This window comes from Danio rerio, chromosome 23 (assembly GCF_052040795.2).
Source record: "Danio rerio strain M-AB ecotype USA chromosome 23, GRCz13ab, whole genome shotgun sequence".
NCBI classification, from domain to species: Eukaryota; Metazoa; Chordata; class Actinopteri; order Cypriniformes; family Danionidae; genus Danio; species Danio rerio.
The window spans coordinates 27,401,334-27,424,497 of record NC_141043.1 but is presented as its reverse complement, the minus strand read 5'-3'; the positions used below and the strand labels follow the sequence as shown (position 1 = coordinate 27,424,497).

Here is a 23,164-nt window from a genome sequence, read left to right as displayed (position 1 = left end):
GTAAGCGAAGTGCGCAATTTCCCTAGCTACTACAAATAATTAACCTGGCGACTTTGCAACACGGGACGTTTGCTTTTTTATTATGACTGACGGAATGTTTTATTATCAGTAGTAACATAGCTTACATTTACTAATTTATTGTTTTGTATGAACCATGTGTATTTTGTGTGTAATCTAGTTAATATAGCTTTATAAATTGCTCTCTATTTTTAAGAAACATGTCATAAATGCAAATTTTGCGTTATTGTCACAGAGGTGTTATTGGATATGGTGGCATCGGGAGCTGAGTTGGGTTGGTTGACATCGCCTGTTAAGGATGGGGTGAGTTCACTTCTTATGTACGAGTACTGTTGCATGCATTTCTTTTCGATTGTTTCACTTCATTTGCAAATGAAAAGACTTTTAGCTCTTGTATTTGACTCAAAACATTCCTGGGGACGATTAAAGGATTGCTGGTAGTTTCTTGACTGCTGAACACTTGTAGTCTCGTGCGAATTTAAAGCCCTGTTTTAGTGTCTGTAAAACTGAGGGTGTAATTAACTTTTAAAGTTTGGCGCATATGGTGCTTTGTGTGACGTGAGTTGAAGCTATAATGTTAACTAGAATTTAGAAAAGTAATGGGTTTTGAAATCAAAAGGATTTGCTTTAGTAGAACATAGCTGGTTTAGGTTATAGCTGGTCCTAGTTTAAATTAAATTTGTATTGCATATACCATTTTAGGATAGTCTGGGTTTTGAAACTGATATCTGGTTGACAAACCTAAATTAACTAGTGTATTTCAAAACGCTGTTCTAAAAGTGTTACTAAAATGATCTGAGATGGCATGTACAGACTTGTTACGTCTTCTTCCTGTGCATGACCAGTTTATAACAGAATTTGAAAACTGTGGAAAAAAAACAAATGCACACAAGGTCGTTAAATTTAATGCATTTTCCCTTCCACTGTCATGGAAAAAGCTGAGAAATTAAGAATTTGAACAAGGTGTCAGCATGTTCAACTTTATAGAAAGTTAATTGCACTCTTAATGAGCTGCTGTTTATTTAAAGAGTTCAACATCTTTCGAATGTATGAAATGCTTTAAACCACAAAGTTCCTTTTATATGGAAGCATTCATTTTACTGCCATGCCACACACTATGAAAACAATGCACCTCTCCTGTAATTAATATCACAGTGGCACATGAAATCAGAGCTAAAACACACATGCACACTGCATGTGAACAGATATGTTACAGCATATTACATCAGTCATGGTGTAGAAAGACTGCTGTATTGTTTCTTGCCAGAAGTTGGTGGGTAATTGACCAGCATCCTCACTACTACTTAAAATTCCACGGTCAGGACATTTTCGTCCTCAGCATTCGTTGGCATCTTTTCTTTGATTTCTTTTTTTTCCACAATCTTGGTTTTGACTTTATTGCTAACATCCATTTTTTTATTTCACATTGCAGTGGGAGATAGGCCAGCAGGCTGTGAATGGCTCTCTGTTGTATAACTATTATGTATGTAACGTGGAGAAAGGAGAACAAGACAACTGGCTCCGTACTACATTTATCCAGCGCAACCCTGCTGCATCTCGGGTCTTTGTGGAGCTGCAATTCAATGTCCGCGACTGCAACACTTTCGAAGCAGTCCCGCTTAACTGCAAGGAGACCTTTAACTTGTACACCTCCGAGGCTGATGCGGACATTGGCACTGCTTTCCGCAAAGGCCTGTTCCGAAAGGTGGCCACCATTGCTCCAGATGAAATATCCGACCGTGGAAAGATGAAGATGAACACTGAGACTAAAGTGGTGGATAATCTTTCACGTAAGGGCTTCTACCTGGGCTTCCAGGACATTGGAGCCTGCGTAGCCATCTACTCTGTCAGGGTTTACTATAAAACATGTCCTGCAACAGTGCAGAGCTTGGCAGCATTCCCTGAGACAGTGGCAGGGGGCGAGAATCAAGCATTGCGGGAGGTGGCTGGAAGTTGTGTCAAAAATGCTATCAGTGAGGACCAACCTCGCATTTATTGCACCACGGATGGGGAATGGGTCGTACCTATGAGCCAATGCCAGTGCGAATCCGGGTTCGAAGCCCTTGAAGATACTTGCCAAGGTGAGACATACGTTTCTTTGTTTGCTTTTCACAGATCAAGGCCAGCAACAGCTGTTGTCACTTAAGATTTCGGGTCTGGGTCAGGAGTATTGACTAGAATTTCACATGGATTGTGATTAGCATTTAAGTCGAATTATATAATTAGGTGAATTATTCTATTATGTTACAGAAATGATTTATACTATTGTGGATTTTATCTATCTTTACCATGCATGCTTGTGATTTGTTTTCTGTCTATAAAAGAAATGTGTATATATATTTATATATATATATATATATATATATATATATATATATATATATGTGTGTGTGTGTGTGTGTGTGTGTGTGTGTGTGTGTAAATCTCCCCATTGTTGTTTTTATTCACTGTAATTATACTTTAGTACCATACTTAATTTCAGTATTTGGGAAAGTTACTGTTGAAAATAATGCATTACAACATTGAGTTACTCCCCAAAAAAGCAACTAGTTGTGTTACTTAGTTACTTTTTTGGGTAAATAATGTGTTGCGTAACTTTTGAGTTACTTTTGCGTTACTATTTATTATACCTGGTTAACGCTTGATCTCTTTCAGAGCTTTTTTAAGAAAATTTTTTTATAGAGGAATTCTGCAATTAGCAATGCACTGTATAGCCTAAACCTTCATTTACCTTAAAAAAACACATAAAAAAATATTTTTCATAATGTTAACTGAGAACTTTCTGATACCAGAGCTATACATGCTGTATTTACAGATTAGGGTTGTGTGATTTGGGGAAAATATCTTATTGTGATTTTTTTTTTGGACAGATATTGTGATTGCGATTTAACTTTGTTGTAAAGCTTCAGCTCAATAATCTGTAAGCAGTGGCAACAATTCTGCAACAGCTCTTAAAAATTACCTGTATTTGTTTGGTGTCTGTGACTTACAGTAACCAAAATATTCCCGTATTACCGATGCCATATGTTTCTTTGATATTAATTTGTCTATTAATGCTTCTGAAGTAGCAGACGCCATTATTCCAATTGTCGGAGCTTTCCTTTTTTTTGTTTTATTGTGGCCGTTCCGCATAGTTCGGTTAAGCAAATCTGGTTGGGCAGAACAAAGTGTGCTCACCCAATTGACTAACAAGACTATCACACACAGACGGCAGTCACACATTTAATTTGGGCGGGGAAAATTAAATAATACATATATATTTCATATCACAGCCTCTTGCGCTTAGCTAATCGCAACGTTTTAAGTTGCGATTGTGATTCGATGTTAATTAATCGCACAGCCCTAATACAGATAGAAACTGTAACTTTCAATAGAAAGTTTAAAGCAATGTGTTTGCTACTTTTGCATTATTTGTCTGAAGTAAAATCACTGTGCATTGAGACAATCCCCTTTTATTTTTCCTAAATGCTTACAAAATAATGAACACATTCTCTCATTGACTGCGTGATTCATTGTGACTACTTTAGTTTGAATTAAGCAATTTATTTTTTAAAAGCTATTTAATTGAACAAAAAAATAATGAATTAATTAATTACTAATTGCTAATTAATTAAACTAAAAAGTAACTCTCATTACATTTTCTAAAAAGTAACTCAAATATAATTACTTATTTTTTTAAAGCAATGCGTTATGCCGGGTTTATACTTCTGCGTCAAGTGACCGACGTAACCCACGGCGCATGCAACGCGCGTAGCTGTGCATTTATACTTCTGCGCGCTGTCTCTGTTGGTCTGCATTACACTTCCAAAACGCTAGTTTGCATTGAGGTGTAAATGCTCATCTGTGTCGAGTTTCTTCGCTGATGTTTTGCTTTTCCTGAACACTTCCTGAATGTATAAGTGGCTCAAACTCACTCATTTTGAGGCAGGAACTGGCAGACGAGCAACAACTTTAACTATGAGGTTAACACAAAACAAAACTTTCCATTCAGAGCTCCTTCACGAGACTTCACACTTGTAAACAAACGCTGCATCAAGCTTGCACCATTCGCGCGGCTCTCTGTCCCGCCCAGACTCATCAGCGCTACCAAGCCGACCAATCACAGAGCTTGCGCTACGCGTCTTTGCGACGTGTAGTTACATTTTTTGAGAGGTGCACGTCAGCGACAGAAGTATAAATCAGCCTTTACTTTATTTGTTACTTATAAAAGTAATATTATTATGTATCCTGCGTTGCTTGTAATGTGTTACCCCAACACTGCTTAATTTTTCTTTCTCTATAGTTCACATATTGAGTTACCTATCTGCATCCATACCATACATTAATGCTTTACTATTTTTTATTGACAATTTTTTAACTAGTCCTTCTGCATTCTTCACTTGTCATGCAGTTTATTTAGCATATTTGAAGTTGCTCACCACCTGCCGTTTTGCTCATTCTGTTAATCTTAAACTTTCAAGTGCTTCAAAACCTGTTTGCTTTATTCACTGTGCATTTGACTTCCATGACCCCAGCATTCTTTGAAACACAAGTTCAGACGCCAACGACTGAAGCAAACCTATTGTGCTTTAGGCAGAACGTTTCAAAGCCAGGTAAATCTGGCTTTGAGGATGTGACAATTTCTCTTTTTATTATCCACATGTCACTGTCACCAACTGTTTTTTTTATATTCACCCTCTTGTGTTTTTGTCTCTGCCACCCCAGAGCGAGCGAGATCCACCAAGTGACAGTCCAAATAAATTCTTTGTGACTGCAGAAATGAGAGCACCAGCATGCTAGGACTTGCTAAGAATAATTCAGTTTTAAACGTCCTCTAACTTCAACACTTTAACATATTTCCACAATTCAGCCACATGCAGTGACAGGTGGAGAAAAAAAAAACAAGCAAGAGAATGATAGCACAGTCTCAAATAGGGCAACTGGATTATGACTTTTTTAATTGTAGCGGTTACACATTACCATTCTCAAGCTCAAGCACATGCATATTTTTGGTTCACACACATTCCTTGTTTTATGGACTTAGGATTGTGGGAACAGGTGTGTGTGTGCATGGTTTAGAAGGGGAAAAGATAAAGTGTCAGACTTTGGAGAGGGAGGAGACTGTAGTGTAAAGGTGGAGAATGGAATGCAAAGGTAGCAGAACAATGTAGCGCTGTGTTCAGAGACAGGCCCCCCTCTTCAGACCCCCCCACCAGCGCCTCTTTCACTCCAATGATGCATTCCTGCTAGCTTTATTAAGGAACCTTCCAAACTACTGCCGGCCTGAGGAATTCCCTGTGGAGAGCTCCAGGCCAGAGCTGACTCATGTTGATGGATGTACTGTTGATTAAAGGCAATCATTGTCGAATAGCCAGATCAGGGAACTATGGGTAAATGCGTAGGTGGGGTCAAACCTTTCGTTTTCCAAAAAAATAAAAAAGAAAAAGAAAAAGGATGGTAAGTTGTCCTTTGGTGGTGAGACTTCTTTAAAATGTAGAAATTTGACATGCACGCTGCTTTGCGGTTTAATCAGTATTGACGTTTACACTGTGTTTCACTAATAAAACACACCCTTTCTCAGTCATAACGAATAAAAGAGCGCATACCTTTGCTGACCACACAAAGACGTGCTGCCTGACCTATACTAGATTGCACTAGGAATTCATGCCCACACCCTGTCACTCGCAGTATACCAGAGTTGGATAGCTATAGTTTCTGGAATGCTTCAAATGGCCACTGGCTTCCATATTGTTGATCTGTAGGAAAAACGTTGAAGCAGAATAGTCTTAACTTTTTTTTTTTTTTTTTTGAGAGGAAGCCTTGTGCATTACTGTAAATAAAACTTTCCTTGCACTAGAACAAGCTAAAGCTGAGAGCTATGTGTGACCAAGTTGGAGTTGTGTGTATATAATGTGTGGTGAGTGACTGGCTGGGTAGTAATTGACTTGGGTGTGTGTCCTTAAGAGCCATAAGTACTGGTTTTGGATGGATCTTCTTCCTATCCTGTTACTCTGGTCTTTTCTTTTTTTTATGTTGCTTTCTTTTGTAAGTCTTGCTTTTTTGGCTATTTCCTGTTTGCTTGCTCGTCTTTTTGCCTCTTTCTTTCTTGTTTTCATGTATGTTTGCATTTCTTGATAATCTTTTTTGACTCTTTCTTGTTAGTATTTTTTTGCCTTTCCCTTTTTGCCACTTTCTTTCTCGCTTGTTTTGTTTTATTTTTGCTTATTTGACCCTTCTCTACTTGATTGTTTTCTTTTGGAATCATTTTTTTGATAGCTTCCATCTTTCTTGCTATATTTCTTAATTAGTTTTGCTCCTTACTTGCTGTTTTTTTTCTTGCCTTTTGGCTCTTTCTCTTTTGAATGCATCCCTGCTTTTACTCCTTTCCCTTTTGTTTGTTATCCTTCATTTTAATTCTGCATCTTTCTTTTGGGCCCATTAAATGAAAGATATTTCTTTTAGGCCCAGTTAAGAACTGTGCACGTTGCACTATACTTTAAGGATCTACTGCTTGATCTAATCTCACTATATTTGTTAAACGTGATATTTAATTCATCTTGTTGTCTATATCTAATGACATATTCCCTGACTTTGGTCTTTTGAATCTATTACTTGTTCTCAGGTAACGTGAGCTGAGTGCAAAGATAAGTTAATATATTAATTTATGTAACCATGTACTCTGATTCTGCATATTTGACTGAGCGCTTGCATTTATTTCCTATAAAGTATTAATTAATTGTACGTTATACTTTAATAAAGGCCATTAGTGATTATTAAAACTGATATTCAGCAAAAGAAAGGGTATGTTTTGTATTTTCAATGAAAATGAAAGGCGGCAGTTATGTTATAAGCTCTGTTTTGTTATAAATATGCATACAGTGAAGATGACGCTCATATAAATATGTAGCTACACGACGCCTCAACGTTTTTGGTGTCTGTTAAGTTGCTAATATCAAAATGAAAACAGGCAGTTCCTCATATCATGTTTTCATTTTATTGTTAAGAGAGTGAAACAATGCAGCCAGGGTGATGCGAATGAGGTTATAAAGTAAACTGTTCTCTCTCAAGATTTACCCATGTCCTTGGGAGTTTTTTTTTTCATATCAAACTTGCGTAGTCTGAACTTACAAGGAGAGGATGCAAGACTGAACTTTGTTTAGGCTACTTAATATTGAGAAAAAGCCCCCATCAGATAGGTGAATGTCTGCAGCCCGTCTCCGTTTTCAGATGTCTTAAGTTTTCCCCCATCCACACTGACACGGAGCAGCAGCGTTTTAAAATGAAAAGCCTCTTCAGCGTTTTTAAAAGCTCCATTTACGGCGCTTGAAAACTCCAGCGTAGTGTGGACGGATGGCGTAACCGTAGCAAAATGTATGCGTTTTAAAACTAAAACCTATTAGTATAAACACGGCTTTAGATTGCTTTATTTCTTTATTGCTTGTTTACTTTCTTTCTTGGTCTTAGTTTGTCCCACCTTCATACCCTCTCCCAAACTGATTGTGATCCCTAAAGATTTCCCAAATTAAACCAAGAAAACATAGTTTATATTTACTTCGTTGGCTGTTCCGATGACAATATGTTATTTTTGGCCTTGAATGCAGGTCTCGGAAAGTGACATGTATTGAACGTTTAAACATCCACTTTCACACGACCCTGCAAACACTGTTGAAGCTCTTCTGGGAGATTTCAAATAGTGTCTTGTAAATAAACAGCTTTGCTTATCCTCATCTGTCTTCCAAAGACAAATAGATGCTTTTAGACCATCCCCAGTTTACGTGCGGAAAACATTTTAAATAAACGTTAGCTCTGACTCGCATACATGTACGTGTACGGTCAAAAGGTTGTGAAATTTTGGAATTCCTCTCTTGAGAAAGTGCACAGAGCTCTTGAAAACCATAAGCCTTTGGGTGACTGCGCAGAAGGGGAATACAGTAATCATCTGAAAGTCAGATATCTAAAGAGTGTGCATGAGAGATAAAATATAAGCAGTTGTGCAAGCTTAAAGGGATAGTTCACACAAAAGTTCTTACCACATTTATATCCTTCTTCAAAACATAATTTTTTTTCTTGTGATGAACACAAAAAAAGATATTTGGAATAATTTTGGAAACCGGCAACCATTGACTTCCAAACAATTGTTTTCTCTCTATGGATGTCAATGGCTACTGGTCTTTTGTTGTTAAGCAAAACAAGGTATGAAGTGTTGGACTCACATACACCTTATAAAGATTTGGATTCACAAATTGTAAGGAAATCTTCATTTTTGGGTGAACTCTCCCTTTAAAGAGCCAATATTATGCATTAAAAAGGGTCATATTTTGGTTTTTGGGGTCTCCAGCAACAGGTTGATATGCATACAAGGTCAAAAAACACTTTTTTTGTCTTATGTATTTATTTTTATCGAATTATCCCAACGATTCCCATATGATTCGTTCAGCAATTCATTTGTTCCTAAACTGCGCTGATTGCTCTGATGACCCAGTCTATATTGATTGGTTGACTGCATTCAGCGTGAAACAGAAAAAAATGCCCACCACAGCTTATCAACAGTTTTGAAGTAGTCAGAGTGCAGCGTGTATGTGAGAGCCCAATGCAGGAGTGCAATGCAATGCAGTTTTACACCAGCATATTACTGAACCAGCCAAGCTGAACAGTTTTGAAATTTGATTGCCGCACGTGTGTCAGGAACAGCTGACAGCGACCATTGCAATGACAAATGGCAGAAGATCGTGAGAGCTTACAAACGCATTCAAATCCATAAACAAACTGGCACATGTCACGTTTTCATCGTGGTTTTAGACGCAATATGGGAATATTACCCAGATACAGTACAAGCGGTTACAAGTAACGAAACACAATTAAACACATAATTTGTAAGCTAGAGAGATCAAGGAGACAATCATTTTAATCACACATACTTATACTTGTGAAATGGAGGAAGACACTGATCCATGAACTGTGTACTGTAAAGTTCCTGTCAAGCTCTGACAAAGTTCCATACATCAATAGTCTTTTCTGATCCTTAATTTTACAAACAGCCGATAAATCCCCCGTTGTAAGAGTGTAGATAGCAGAAGCACTTGTCAGAAAAATGACAATAACACAGCACAAGGCTGGGGCTATAATGCTGAGGTATTTTTGCAAAAATAAATTTCCCCCACTGACTCTTTACAGCCTCATCTTTGGGTAGGGAAAATAACACTTACTTTCCTTCAACTTCAGAGAACAGAGTCTTTGCGACAAGATACTACAGTGTCTGTGGCTGTGGTGGGGGTTTCAATTTTCTTGGGTCTGCGCACGCAACAAATGAGCGGGGCTTGAGTTCCAAATCGAAGTCATTACAAGACTCGTTACTCGGTGACTGCGGCGACTTTTTTATAGATTATTCAATAGCTTTAAACACGGTGCACTTTCAGATTTAAGCCTTACCTGCATATTTCACTTCACTTAGAACTGTGTTACACACTGCATGGAAGGTCATTTTCAAAAACCTATAATATAGGGGTACTTACAATTTGCACAAAATAAATTACAGCAGTGTTCCACCAATTATTCTCATCTTTATGTGATACTTGTTTCCTCTTCTTTTGTGTTTAAATGTCACTCTCTTATACCTATTAAGCCACAGAAACCATCTCCACCTGTGAGATTCTTAATCATACTTTACCAGCAGGTAACCGCAACAATTCATTGCTGGTTCTTTCCATTCCAATTTCATCTGCCCGGGCAAGTTTAGATAATGATGAGCTCTTCCAGATAGGTTTGTTTGACTTCTTTGATCCTCTTTCAAACTCATGTACCAACATCAAAAGAAACTGCAGTAGATGACATGGTTGTTGAGTTAATTTCAGTATAATGACCAGCGAAACTCACTGGAACTCACAATTACTCAATTTCTTTGAAATCCATGTGTTGACCACGTAGGAGGAGGTGTTCTCTGAGTCACCAGATGGAGGGATTGTGTGGATTTTTCCGCCTTAGTAATGAAAAGAAAATCGGTTTCAAGCCATTCTACTATTTTTTTGTGCGTATAATTATGTTCTTTTTTAGCTCTGAGATATAGTTGGGGTGGAATATATAGTTTTGAGAGGAGTTAACTTCGGGATTGTGTGCATGTGCTGAGTGTATTGTGCTGCGAGTGTGTGAGATCAGCAGTTTCCTGCCCCCGTGTCAGCTCTGCGTCCCCTGAAACAGGACAAGCTATAGCGGAAACCGGAGGCCTGCTAATCCTCGGTGACCCTCCAACTCGTCCGCTCAGGGCTTTCTATTGTCGCTTTCAGTCACTGGCTTCATTCGCTTATTCATTTCAAATTCATTAAGGAATTTTGTTTATGGTTTTGGCCTAAACCAAACTTATCCCATCCTTGTGGCCATCCCAGAGTTCGGTTGATGGGTGATGGGCAAGAATGAGAGCAAACCAAATCTCTAGCAGTGCCTATTCAGCGGCACTATTCAGCGTTGTTTGTAGTGTTTTTAAGTTTCTTAGTGAACTCTTTTTCTTAATTAACAAATCTCCTGGATGGGTCTCAATATTTGTGTCCTTTTGTGCTCTGTCATCTTCTCTTCCTCTTGCCCTCTTTGCTTTAGAATGAGTGAAAAGTGTGAAAAGAGAGGGATTAGAGCATTTATTGTGTCTGTTAACGACTAGATGAAAGAGTGAGTGGAATTGTAAAGCGTAGATGTAATTCTCTTACAACTCTTCCATTGGGCTGATAATCCTTAGCACTAATGCTCTCACCACACCTAGAGAGCATTACCTCCCGCTGGCTTCATGTTACCACTGCATCCCCCTACACACATGAACAAACACACACTACAGATCTGGCTTTGTCCCATCTGACCATAAGTCACTCCAAAAAGACCACTCCAGTGACCATTCATGGATGCGGTGAATGTTTTCAGTGGAACTCGATACTGGTGTGTTGTTAAAATATGCACATTAACCGGTCATCAAAATTATGGTCATCCTAAACTTTTGAGGATGAACTAATACCTAAATTTTGGCTGTTCATGACAATGCTAAAAGTACTTTAACTGTTAATATTTTGATTGCTCGTGCATAAATGAAATGTCAAGTTGGTTATGTCACTCCCTGCATTTAAGTTCTGAGGAATATTAATTAACATGTATGTATTATAGGGTTAGGTTTGATTTAAGGTTAGATGCGTGTAATTATGCATAATTCACTATTATTACTACAGTAAGTGCGTGTAACAAGGGCACTGTAAAATGAAGTATTACCATCCATTTTCTCTCTGACAAAAACCGATGGATTTTGTTTCTTTATTTTACTTTCAATCAATGATATTATGCCTGTGAATTTAGGAATAACAACATTCATTCATTCAAAAAATATATAAAAAAACTATTTAAAAAATCATTCCAAAAACTATTTAAAGGCAAATTTAAAATATTATATATTAGTCATGGTCAACCCAGGCTCATTCTGAAAACATACCACTATATACATTTCTGGAGAGCACCAAATACATACCAGGAGGTACATTTTTTTGCAGTTTTTGTTTTCGCAAATCCACCAGAGGCCGCTGTGTACACTTTTTGAGATCATAATTTTCTCCTGCAAGTGCCTTTCACACTTGCTGTTCTCACGTAAGTCCACCAGAGGCCGCTGTTTTTTTGTCTTACGCGTTTTCCGAAACCATTCTTTGCCGCACTCTATTCCCATTGGTCAGCTCCTCTCTGTGTCACAAGTACACGGAGGTACATAGCGAGCTACTGGACAAACTGGTAACAGTGGCAACGGCCTCCACGCAAAAATGCATAAAGAACAGTGTCATACCGCCCCATAGTGTTCATTTTAAAGATAAAAATTGCAGCCATACATACTTCTGGCTACATAATTTGCAATCTCCAGAAATTTCTACATTTTCAGAATGAGCCTATGTTGATATTGGTATGATAAATAAAAAACGACTAATATTGCGTCACTTTAGACTTGGTATAATCTTGTTTTATTGTGGGCCCCAAAACTTGTTTGTTAATTAGTCTAATAATCATTAAAGTTAAAGGGTTTTAAGTTCATGAGGCTTTTAAAATCATTTAACACATGGCAAGCTGTTAATAACCCTGCTTATTCCATGATCATTACCACATTACAGACAGGTTAAATCTATTTTACCAAATCATGATGCCAATTTATCTTCAAGTATTGATATGTTATATCTTTCTGCCTTGAATCAACAGTAAATCGCTGAACGAGAGAGGAGCGTGCAAGTGGGAAAGATTGTGCTTGTAAATGACACAGGCATGTCTAATAGTTCCGATGTCACATTTAGCTACCTCTTTGCAAATATATTTGAGCACGTTGGCTTATTGGTAGATCTCCATCGGCTTCCTGTGTGTTGGTGTTCTCAAGATTACACAGAATCAATAAAGGCACTTGCACTAAGTTACTATGGTTACTACTAATGTTTAAGTGCATTTATATTAAGCTGTTATTACAGACCATGGAATGAAAAAAGAAATATCATTAGTAATGTATAATCAGGTATTATTAATACATACTTAATGTTATTATTATTAATAATAATAATGATTATTTTAATGAATAAAAATGACGAAGATTAATTGGAACAGCCCATGAAGTGGAGTTGTCTTCACTTTATCGTAAGCCGCAGAAAAGTAATATTTACAATTGCACGATGCTATCTTAATCTTCATTTTGTTCAGCGTGCATGTTTTATTTTTTCAGTGGCTTTCAGTCTGAATTTAACCTCTTCCCCTGTGAATGGAGCCCCTGGCCGCTGTCCGCACTCACTCCGCTCTGCTGTTTGTTTTACTTGGCCATCAACACCTGGCGGAGCAGCACACTTTAACTCAACTCTGCCTAGGGCTACATGTAAACCCCTCCGTGCCTAAGTTTAAATGACTGGCCCTTTTGTTTTTCTTTCCTCTTTCTCATTTGAAACCCCCCTCCTGTCAAACTCTTGTCCTGGAGGGGTTTGCGCTGTCCCGCCGCCATGTAAACACTCATTCATTCAGCCCTCCTTCCCGTTCTCTGTCGACCCATCCATCCATACATCCGTCCATTAACGTCAGCCTCTCATCAGTCTTCGCTCCACTCAAGCAAACGGCTCTCAGGCCTCTGTAGGTCACCGGCGAGCAGGATCCAGATACTCTCACAATAAACAAACAGTCACTCACAAGCTCGCATGGCCAGGGCTCTCTGTGCCAGATATTAGATAACTTTCCATTCAAAGTTGCAAATTTACTTAGTGCATAAAACATTAGCGCATAAAACCCACATTCGATCCCAATGTGTACAAGAGAATCAAAATCGCTATTTCCTATGACCAGCGCAATATTTGGATCATAAAAATGATGGTTTCACTTTAATTCTTTTTTTGTCCCATAGGAAAGAAGTTGCAGAAAAGAACCTACACAGTCACAAACTCTGTCCTGTTATCTTGCGTTTAGAAGCTCTTGACTGATGTTTGTAAAAACTATTGTGTAAAACAGTTTACAAAATCATTTTGAGGACTTACTTTCACTCTGGTATTTACAGAATTGTTAAAACATCTGAAATGCAGTGTGTGACACAACGGTGCTGGACATCAGGGTTGAGGAACCACGTGCAGTTTATTTATAAGATTAGTCAGACAGGCAACGGTAAAACAGGGGTAAACAGATACATACAGATAATCCAGAATCATAATCACTTACAGACGGCAACAAATCAAAACGAGAAAACAAGGCAAGCGTTTAAAACATGGCTAGGCTAGATGAGACGAGAATGCATCATAGTGTTACAAGACAACAAGACTCAGCGAAGCCTGTGTGTTTGTGTGCCATTTATGTGGTTCTTGTAATCAGTCTTTGAGCAGTTCCCAGCTGTGTGTGTGTAATCAAAGAGGAACCGGAACAGGTGTGAGTGTGTGGTGCATGACAAGAATTGTAGTTCCTTTGGTGGCAGATTTGTAGTTCTGTATGGACTACATCACAGGTGATTGTGACACAATGAGAAGAGATCAGTTCAGTGGTTAGTCTTCAATCACATAATCTGTTGAGGCAAAATCAAATGAATCAATTGTTTTGATTCACATCAAGGATTTCATTCAGTAATGCTATTTTACTGTACAGTACTGTTTTTACTGTACTGGTTTAAATTGGTTAACATTGATTTAAATATGTATAAACCCCACAGTGGGTTATGTTTTTGTATTTCATTTAAATTACCCTTTTCATCCAAGTGGTTGGTTTTGTCCATATTTTATCCAGTGTTGGGTTAAAACAACCCAGCATATTTTAGAATGTAATTTATGCTCATATCTTTTAATTGGATTAAACATTTATCTGACTTAATTGAGCTGATATACGTTTTTTAAAATACTCATAATAATTTCAGTATTTACATGGATTTTGGTGTGTAAAATCAAAAATTTGATCTAAGACTTTCTAAAATACATAACTTGATGGATGAAACATAGCTTCATATTGAGATGAGACTGAAAGCATCTTTGTTGGGAAGTCTCTTCTGGGAAGTTTATTACATAAAACCAATCGACGTTCCTCAAGAGCCAAAAGTTGTCTTTCACCTCTGACCTCTCTGCTAGCAATTTCTTCTTTCCAGAACGTGTCCAATATTGGCCTTGTGTCCATCTTTTCATGCTTTGATTGGCTGCCGTAGAAAGGAAGCTACGAGTCAGCCTTGTGCTTCCTGCTTCCTGTTGTGTCCACAACGCCAAGACAAAGCCCCTCGTGCTCAACCACATTCCTGATAGATTCTGCAAAGTAAAATGTTGACTTAAAACACTGCTTTAGAACACAGCTGAATGCATTTAAAAAACAATGGACATTAAACCCAAAAATTGTTGGAGTATAAGAAAATAGAGTATAGTTTTTCTACTTTATATAGTTCAGGGTTTTGTTTCTTGGTTGGTTTATTATTATTATTATTTTTTACATTTTATATGAAATTAAGAAATTATTAATTTTAATAAAAAAACTTTTAAAAGACAGAAATATTATCCACAACTGAATTCATACAATATTGATTGATAAAAATAAATATTTTTAAATACTTTCATCAAAAACAGATAAGTTGTTGTTGTATTATTTTTTTCTATTGTTTCTATTTTATTTTTCTGTGATTTAATATTGCCATATAAACAGACTTTCACAAGATAGTTAAATAGCTCTATTTGATGTTCTAACAGTATTCTGGTACAGAAATTTAATGATTGTAATGCAAAAATTCTTGGGTCAAGACAAGATATTGTTTTGTTTTAAAATTCAGATGAAATAAGGCAAAATTTTTAAAAAAAATTCTTAATTAATTAATTTTAAAATGTACCAACAATTATCAAAAAAAAAGTTTAAAATGAAAGAAAAGTTATAAAACTAAAGTTAAATATTTATCTAAAATTTAATATAATTTTAAAATGTATCATAAATACAATTATTTATACATCTTAAATACATGTACAGTTAAAGTCAGAATTGTTAGCCCCCCTTAATTATTGAAAAAACTCTGTTTTTTCCCCCCAATTTCTGTTTAACGGAGAGCAGATTTTTTCAACACATTTCTAAACATAATAATTTTAATAACTCATTTCGAATAACTGATTTATTTTATCTTTGCCATGATAACAGTAAATAATATTTCACTAGATAATTTTCAAGACACTTCTATACAGCTTAAAGTGACATTTAAAGGCTTAACTGGGTTAATATAGGGTAACTAGGCAGGTTAGGGTAATTAGGCAAGTTATTGTATAACGATGGTTTGTTCTGTAGACTATCGAAAAAAATATAGTTTAAAGAGCCTAATAATTTTGACTTTAAAATGGTTTTTTAAAAAATTAAAAACTGCTTTTATTCTAGCTGAAATAAAAAAATAAGACTTTTTCTTGAAGAAAAATATGTTCAGACATACTGTGAAAATTTATTTGCTCTGTTAAACATCTTTTGGGAAATATTAAAAAAAATCAAAGGGGGGCTAATAATGCAACTATATTTACATTTCTCAAACAATTATAATAAATAACATTGTAATATTGCTAAATGCAAAATAGTTGCAAAATAGAAATTTCAAATAAAGTCTACACTGAATATTTTGAAAAGTAGACACAAAATATAAAAAAAATCAAAGAGGGCTAATAATTAAACTGTATAAACATTTCTCAAACAATTATAATAAATAACATTGTAATATTGCTAAATGCAAAATAGTTGCAAAATTAAAAATTAAAATAAATTCTACACTGAATATTTTGAAAAGTAGACACAAAGTGTGTTGAATGAAAGTTTGAAGTCCTTTTCAGATTCTTTTGTAAACTTTTAGCATAAAAGGATTAAAGCAGTTTTTTTTGGTGTACGTGGCTGTAAAGAAGCCAGCTAGCGTATTAGCCCGTCATGTGGCATCTACACCATTGGAAACAAGTGTTTTCTCTCGCCCGGCCCCGACTGGCATTCAGTGCCTGTTGTCTGTCCTGAATAGCCTATCCAATGTTTTGCTGGACTCTCACATGTGGCCATGAGGAAAGCGAGGGGACTTAAGAATTTGGAGATTACGAGAGAGGGGGCCGATATGAAACAGCAGCTGTTTGGCCCCCTTCGCCGTGAATAGGACAATTCTTTTTTCTACTCCGTCTCCCCCCTTTCCTTTCAAATCCCACCAGGACTCGTTATCCCTCGCTTTCTGTGTCTCCAACACCATCCGCACCTCCGTTAATGAGTCGCAGTAAAGTCCCCACAACAGCTGGCACAGAAACAAGTTCACTTGAAAGAGGGAATAAATAACACTCTGGCCCGATCGCCGCTGCCACGCTCAATTGTCTTTATGCTGCGACTTTGCTTTTGAAATCAGAGAATGCGTGCTCTGGAATATTAGAGGTAATGTACACCACTGTTAACCCCCATCCTGCGAGGGAGAGCAAGCGGCTCTGCCCAAAACAAGGGCTTCAATTGATACAAAGCATTCAGGAAAGAGGAAGCACCTACTCTGTAATTATAACTGTTTGGCAAATCTGCAGATAACAAACCATTAGAGAAGGGAAACAATGATTGGGTCTGTGGCCACTGGGATGTTTGTGATACAACTGTCTGGATAATTTGATTGCATTTTCTTTGCGTTATTTGATCAAATTAACTTGTATTTTACCATGTAATTTTTATAACTTTTTAATCTTATTTCTCAGTAGGGCTGCACAATATATCATTTTAGCATCGATATTGCAATGTAGTCATTCACAATAGTCATATCGCAGGATCTGCATAAGAAAGTATACTTTTTGTAAGTTTAATAGCAATAATTTTATTGAATTATTCATATATCACAGCAAGATGGTTGCTGGTTTGAGCCTCGGTTGGTCAGTTGGTATTTTTATGTGGAGTTTGCATGTTCTCCCCGTGTGGGTTTTCTCAGAGTTCTCCGGTTTCCCACATAGTCCAAAGACGTGGAATAGGTGAATTGGGTAAGCTGCAGTCTATGTGTGTGAATGAGTGTATGTGGATGTTTCCGAGTGATGGGTTGCAGCAGAATGGGCGTCCGCTGCATAAAAATTGTGCTGGATGAGTTGGCGGTTCATTCCGCTGTGGCAACCTAGGATTAATGGAGGGACTGAGCCAAAAAGAAAATGAATGAATGAATGAGCGCTGTTGAGAGCATTGTTAAACACCGCTGATTTGCCATTGTGTTCACGTTCAACAGAAATTACTTGGCCATGAAGATCATTAGTTCACTGAACTCACCGCGTGTAACCACAGATACTCAAACACTTATAGTTTTATAGCCACGAAGATGAGCTGGTCTGTTTATGAGCTGACATACGAGCGTTTTGCTAGTGCTAGTGCTCGCTGCTTTAAAAAGCTCCAGTGTCCCAGTATCTGTGATCACACTCAGTGAGTTTGGTGAACTATTGACCTTTACGGACAATCACAGTCATTTCTGTTGAGTACGTGAACAAAATGGCAAATCAGCAGTGTTTAAGAACGTGCTCAACAACGCTCAAATGTTTGCGGGAAATGGACATTTAAAAAACTTAAGCACCGATTGGTAACACTAATCTGTGATACATAACACTTCTGAGGAGTTTTTACATGAATGCAACTTTTAAAATAACAGCTTTAATTTAAAATAAAATCTTTCATTCAGTTTAATACAGTCTTGAACAAAAAAAAGTGTTTTAAATAATATGCCAAAATGAATGCTGAATGACATATTGTGGTTTCAAAAAAAGTTTTTAGGATTACTAATAATCAAAAATGATTCATGAGCAGTGATTCAGCATATCAGATCTAATCAGAATCAAGCATTTAATACTGTTGACAGGGTTTTCTTAAAGTGTCTAATACTGAAACTGGATGGATGTTTAATAATCTCTCCAGTGTTATTGCCTCTGGCAGTATTTCAACATCCAAATACAAATCTCTCACCTGATCAGACACATGATGTACATGGTTGTGTAATATTGCTATAATCTGCACCTTGCGTGTGTCTCAGCTTGTCTCTTGTCTGATAAAGCTCGCACTTGAAACAAAAAACCAGATAGCACAGCTTCCATGTGAAAGTAAATAAATGGTTGGATATGTGGCTGTAAGAAGTGAAAGAGCCATATTGAGAAAGGAAGTGGTGTGTGTGTGTGAGTGTGTTTGCTCACGGGGTGTTGGTGGATTGTGAATGAGAGTCTGGACAGCGGAAGGACATGAGCTGGTCAAGCTGGAATGTTTCTAGACATCGAGTCTGAGGACACCTTTATTGTTTTTCGTCCAGTTTAAATGTCCTATGGAAGTTGATTCATATTTGCATTTCAATATATTTTCAGTTATTTATTTATTTAAATTATAGAACGTGGCTATAAATCAGCAATTGTCATTTATTTATTTAGTTAGATGTTTAATTAGTTAGTTATACAAAAAATTAAATTCTTTTATCGAAAAGTCTTTCTCAAAATGTCTTGTTATCAACTGACTTCAAGTTTATTTTTAGGTAAAACTTTATTATGATGGCCCATTTGAGTATTGGTAGACTTGTAGATACTGCTCCTTCATCAGACATTTAACTGACTATAAGCAACTTTGCAAGTACATGTCAACTTACACTAACTAACCCTAACCCCAACCTAAGAGTCTACTTATAATCTAATGAAAATTAGTTGGCATGTAGATGCAATGTAACTTAATTCAACAAATGAACCATCAAAATAAAGTGTGGCCAATTTTTAAAAAAAAATACATTATACATAATTTTCCCTCAAGTTCACAGAAGCTGACACATGTCCACGTTGTTTGATCATCAAATCATATCTTAATCTTTGAAAGAATAGTTCACCCAAAACAAAGAAATAATTACTTATTATTTACTCATGCCAGGCCCCTTTCGTAAATAAGATTTTGGACTTTTCACCATCTAATGCTAACCCATAATTTATATTTAGGCCACATTTACAAATTCAAAACATTAATAAATTTTTTTGTTTTGTTTTGTTTATTTTTTATTATGTATTTTTATAGCATTTTTCACAGTATTTTCTATAAGATTTTTTTTCTGGAGATAGTTTTATTGGTTTTATTTCGGCTACAAAAAATTTATTTAAAACCAAGGTCAAAAATATTAGCCATCTTAAGCAATATTTTTTTTTCGATTGTCAACAGATTAAACTACAAATAATACCAATGATAAATACATTATGAACATAATAATAAGAAAAATAACAGACAATTTTTAAATATTTTTCAACAAGATGTGCATTTAAGTAAAAAAAGAAAATAAATATTTTAGTGGAATATTAAATAATTATCATGTGGATTATTTTGAAGAATGAAAGTCAGACACATTTCTGATGGGCTGAGTGGTGAGTAAATTGATATATATATATTTTGTTTATACAGAGTGTCCGCGGGGTCTTAAAAAGTCTTAAATCTACTGAAATGTTGTGTTGTAGTTCTTAAATCTTTTTAAACAGGTCCTTATTTTCCTTTGTTTATGTATAACTACACAATCTGGCCATTAACACCCATACAATCGTTATCAGTCCATCTCAAAAAAACTTTTAACTTGTATTTAAAAATAGCATTTAATTGTTTTCCTTACAGTAACATTTCCTTAAATGTTCTCTATTTATTTACTGCTGAGGATACCTGAGCAGTCAGGAGACCTGACCTATATTTTATTATTAGATTATTATTAAAGTAGACTGAAGTAATTGGCAGTTATGTTTTGTTCTATTCTTGGTAAGGGTTTTAGGGTTTGTAAATGGATATATTTAAAAATGAAAACAAAAATATTCAAAAAAATTATTATTATTGTATTATTAAATGTTTTTAACTTCATTATTTTTTTTGATAAGGCAAGTGCAAATCTTTTCAACTGGAATATTCAGAAATAAATATTTAGCCTTGTGTAAGTCTAAAAATGTGTTCATAATGGTCTTAAAAATGTCTTAAAAGTCTAAAAATTTAACTTGGTGAAACCTGCAGAAATCCTGATATTCATGTACAGGATATGTAACATACAAATATTGTTGTATGTAATGTTTATAGTACATTCATTTGTAAATATCACTGTAGTTTTTCTATAAATTTACTTTATAACTCATTCCTGCGCTTGCTGCTATTGCACTCCTGGTTAGACTTAAACTGCATTTTGTTGCCTTGTACTTGTACATGTGTAACGCCAATAAAGTTGAATCTAATCTTATCTAATCTACTTTTGACATTTGTGCCAAATTTAAAATACTTTTTTTTATTATTATTAATTAACAAAAAAAATGCAGTGCCTACATACATGTTTATATTCAGATTTAAACAAAACAAACCCCCAAATTTAGAAGAGTAAAGAAACAATAAAAATGTGGTGGAATAACCCTGATTATCAATTACAGCAAATAAAAGCCTTTTATATCCCAAAAAGCTTGAAATGGCAGTTTTTTTGTGCTAGAAATTTATAAGAAATTTTACACCTTAATAAAATTAACACATATAATACAATTTTAATCAATTCCAAAACCTAAATCTAGTAAAAAGGCATTTTATAGTATTATTTGTACATGAAATATAATATGGACCATGCATGGTAGACAACAGCATTGTTTTCTTTTGTACTAAAGCCTTTGTGAGATGCTGCGTTCATGCCGCGTGCAGCTTTTCTATTGGTTTTGTGGTGTTTTTTCTGCTGGAGTGTTGAGAGCACAGGAACCGTGCTGGAATGCAGGGCGACTGGTCCTGTTTTTGGAGAATCAGAGGGGGATGGTTGCTTCACTCAGGATGAGTAGGAGTGTGCTTAGTCTTGCTCTGTCAACTTTGTGCACTCTTGCACAGAGCCTCGAAAAAAAAAAGTTGTCGAGAGAAAAAAAAAAACATCTTCAAAGGGGGTTAATTTACTGTGTTCATACATAGACGATCACTTGACATATGCGCTGTGAGCAGTTTAATTGCACCGCTTCCTCTCATCCTCATCCAACTCATCGTCATATGTGTGTGTGTGTGTGTTTTTTCCCAATGCAGAATGTCAGCCAGGCTTCTTCAAACCATCGGTGTCCAGTGAGGCCTGTAAACCCTGCCCAAAAAACACGGAGCCCTCGGGCCCTGGTGCCACACGCTGCTCCTGTAATGATGGCTTTTATCGAGCACCCGAGGACCCAGAAACGTCTGCATGCTTTGGTGAGAAGATTCATCAGGAGGAATTTGATGTCTTGATATGATCACTGTGTAAATATATCTGCAGCTGGTTTCAGAGCCAAGCGTGATCTTTTATACACGATCATGATACGGTTGTTGGCAGTCTCAATGCGTGTAAATAAGCAAACACTGCATACACCTTTAAACTTCCAGGAAAAGGCAGAGATCATTCGAAGAACTTGTAGTTGTAAATTATACTATTGCAGTGTTATATATTTAAAATGACTTTATTTGCTCGAGTTTAAGAAAATAATTGAATATTATTATATTTTAATAACTCATTTAGGTGAAGTTTATTTATAAACTAATTTCGAGAGGAGCATGTGCTTATATTTGATAATGGCTGGACACACATTAGCTAATACATGATTCTCCAATCAGATGATTCCTAAGTCACTATAAATACCCATAGTCTTCATACCACATTCATCTTCGTCTTGAAGAATCCCCATCCTCCCCTATTCCTCCTCCTTTTTTTCCTATATTGGGTGGCCCGGCGGTCCAGTGGTTAGCACTGTTACTTCACAGCATAATCGTTGCTGGTTCCGGTCCTTGCTGGGCTGGTTGGCGTTGTTGTGCGGAGTTTGCATGTTCTTCCCATGTTCGCCTGGGTTTCCTCTGGTTCCCCGGATTCCTCCCACCGTCCAAAGATATGCGTCACCAGTTAACTGAATAAACCAAATTGGCACTATAGTCAAGTTCCTTGCCAACAGTATTTTTTCTCATGAAGCAAATTGTTTTAGCCACAAATAAGCAGGGACGTTCTTGAGATCTACCTGAGCTCAATCTCCCCTCTTGCCCTGCAATTGGGAGGAAGCCCAGGGCTCAAGGATCTTTTAAACTCAGGGCTCTCTTCTGGGACATCATGCCAAACAAGCTTATAATCAATCATCAGCTCTTCAAGTGTGAACTCTTGAAATTTCACAGTTTGAGGTGGTTTTTGTAAGGAGTAAAAACAAATATGAAAATAATTAGAAATATTATGATTATTATTATTTAAAAAAAATAGTGATTCATCAAAATAAATAATTTTGCCAACATTATTTTCCGTTATTAATGTGATTTTTAATTTAAAAAGAAAATTTAAATAGTAAAGTTTTAAAGTGCCAAATTCTGTTAATTGAAATTAAAATAAAAAAAATAAAAATTCACACAAACAAACTAAAAATGCAAGAGATTGTGTGAATTAATTAGCAATAAGTATTTGTTTTCTAAGCAACTTTTTGAAAGTGAAAGTTGCTGTCAGTGAGCAGGTTTCCATTCTAACATGAAGTAAACCTTTTTAAAAAATGTGAATTAGGTGTGTTTCCATTTAATTGTTTGAGTGGCTGACTGTAGTATTGGTAACCTTGTAACCAACAGTAAACAAGGCAAGCATAAAGGTCCGATCACACTAAAGGCTTTTGTTGGCAACCAGATTTTAAGTTTGCTAAGACTTAAAAAATCTTGAGTTTCATGATGTTATTAAATATTAGAGTTATTTCAATATCAAGAGCAACACTTGCAGCCGATTCAGTCGTTGCCTAGC

The 23,164-nt window shown here is 36.2% G+C and overlaps 1 protein-coding gene across 4 annotated transcripts in view; it reads left to right on the top strand.

Annotated features, from left to right (window-relative positions):
• The window catches only part of epha2b (eph receptor A2 b), a 47,630-nt gene that overhangs the window by 506 nt on the left and 23,960 nt on the right, over positions 1 to 23,164 (top strand). For all 4 annotated transcript variants that reach the window (XR_015523602.1, XR_015523603.1, XR_015523604.1 and 1 more), the window contains exons 2-4: positions 254 to 321; positions 1,451 to 2,099; positions 21,463 to 21,618. Coding sequence is in view for 1 of the 4 variants with exons in the window: in XM_087307171.1 (XP_087163297.1) it covers positions 254 to 321; positions 1,451 to 2,099; positions 21,463 to 21,618 (873 nt within the window). In the remaining 3 variants the exon portion in view is untranslated. The remainder of the gene's footprint in view (positions 1 to 253; positions 322 to 1,450; positions 2,100 to 21,462; positions 21,619 to 23,164) is intronic.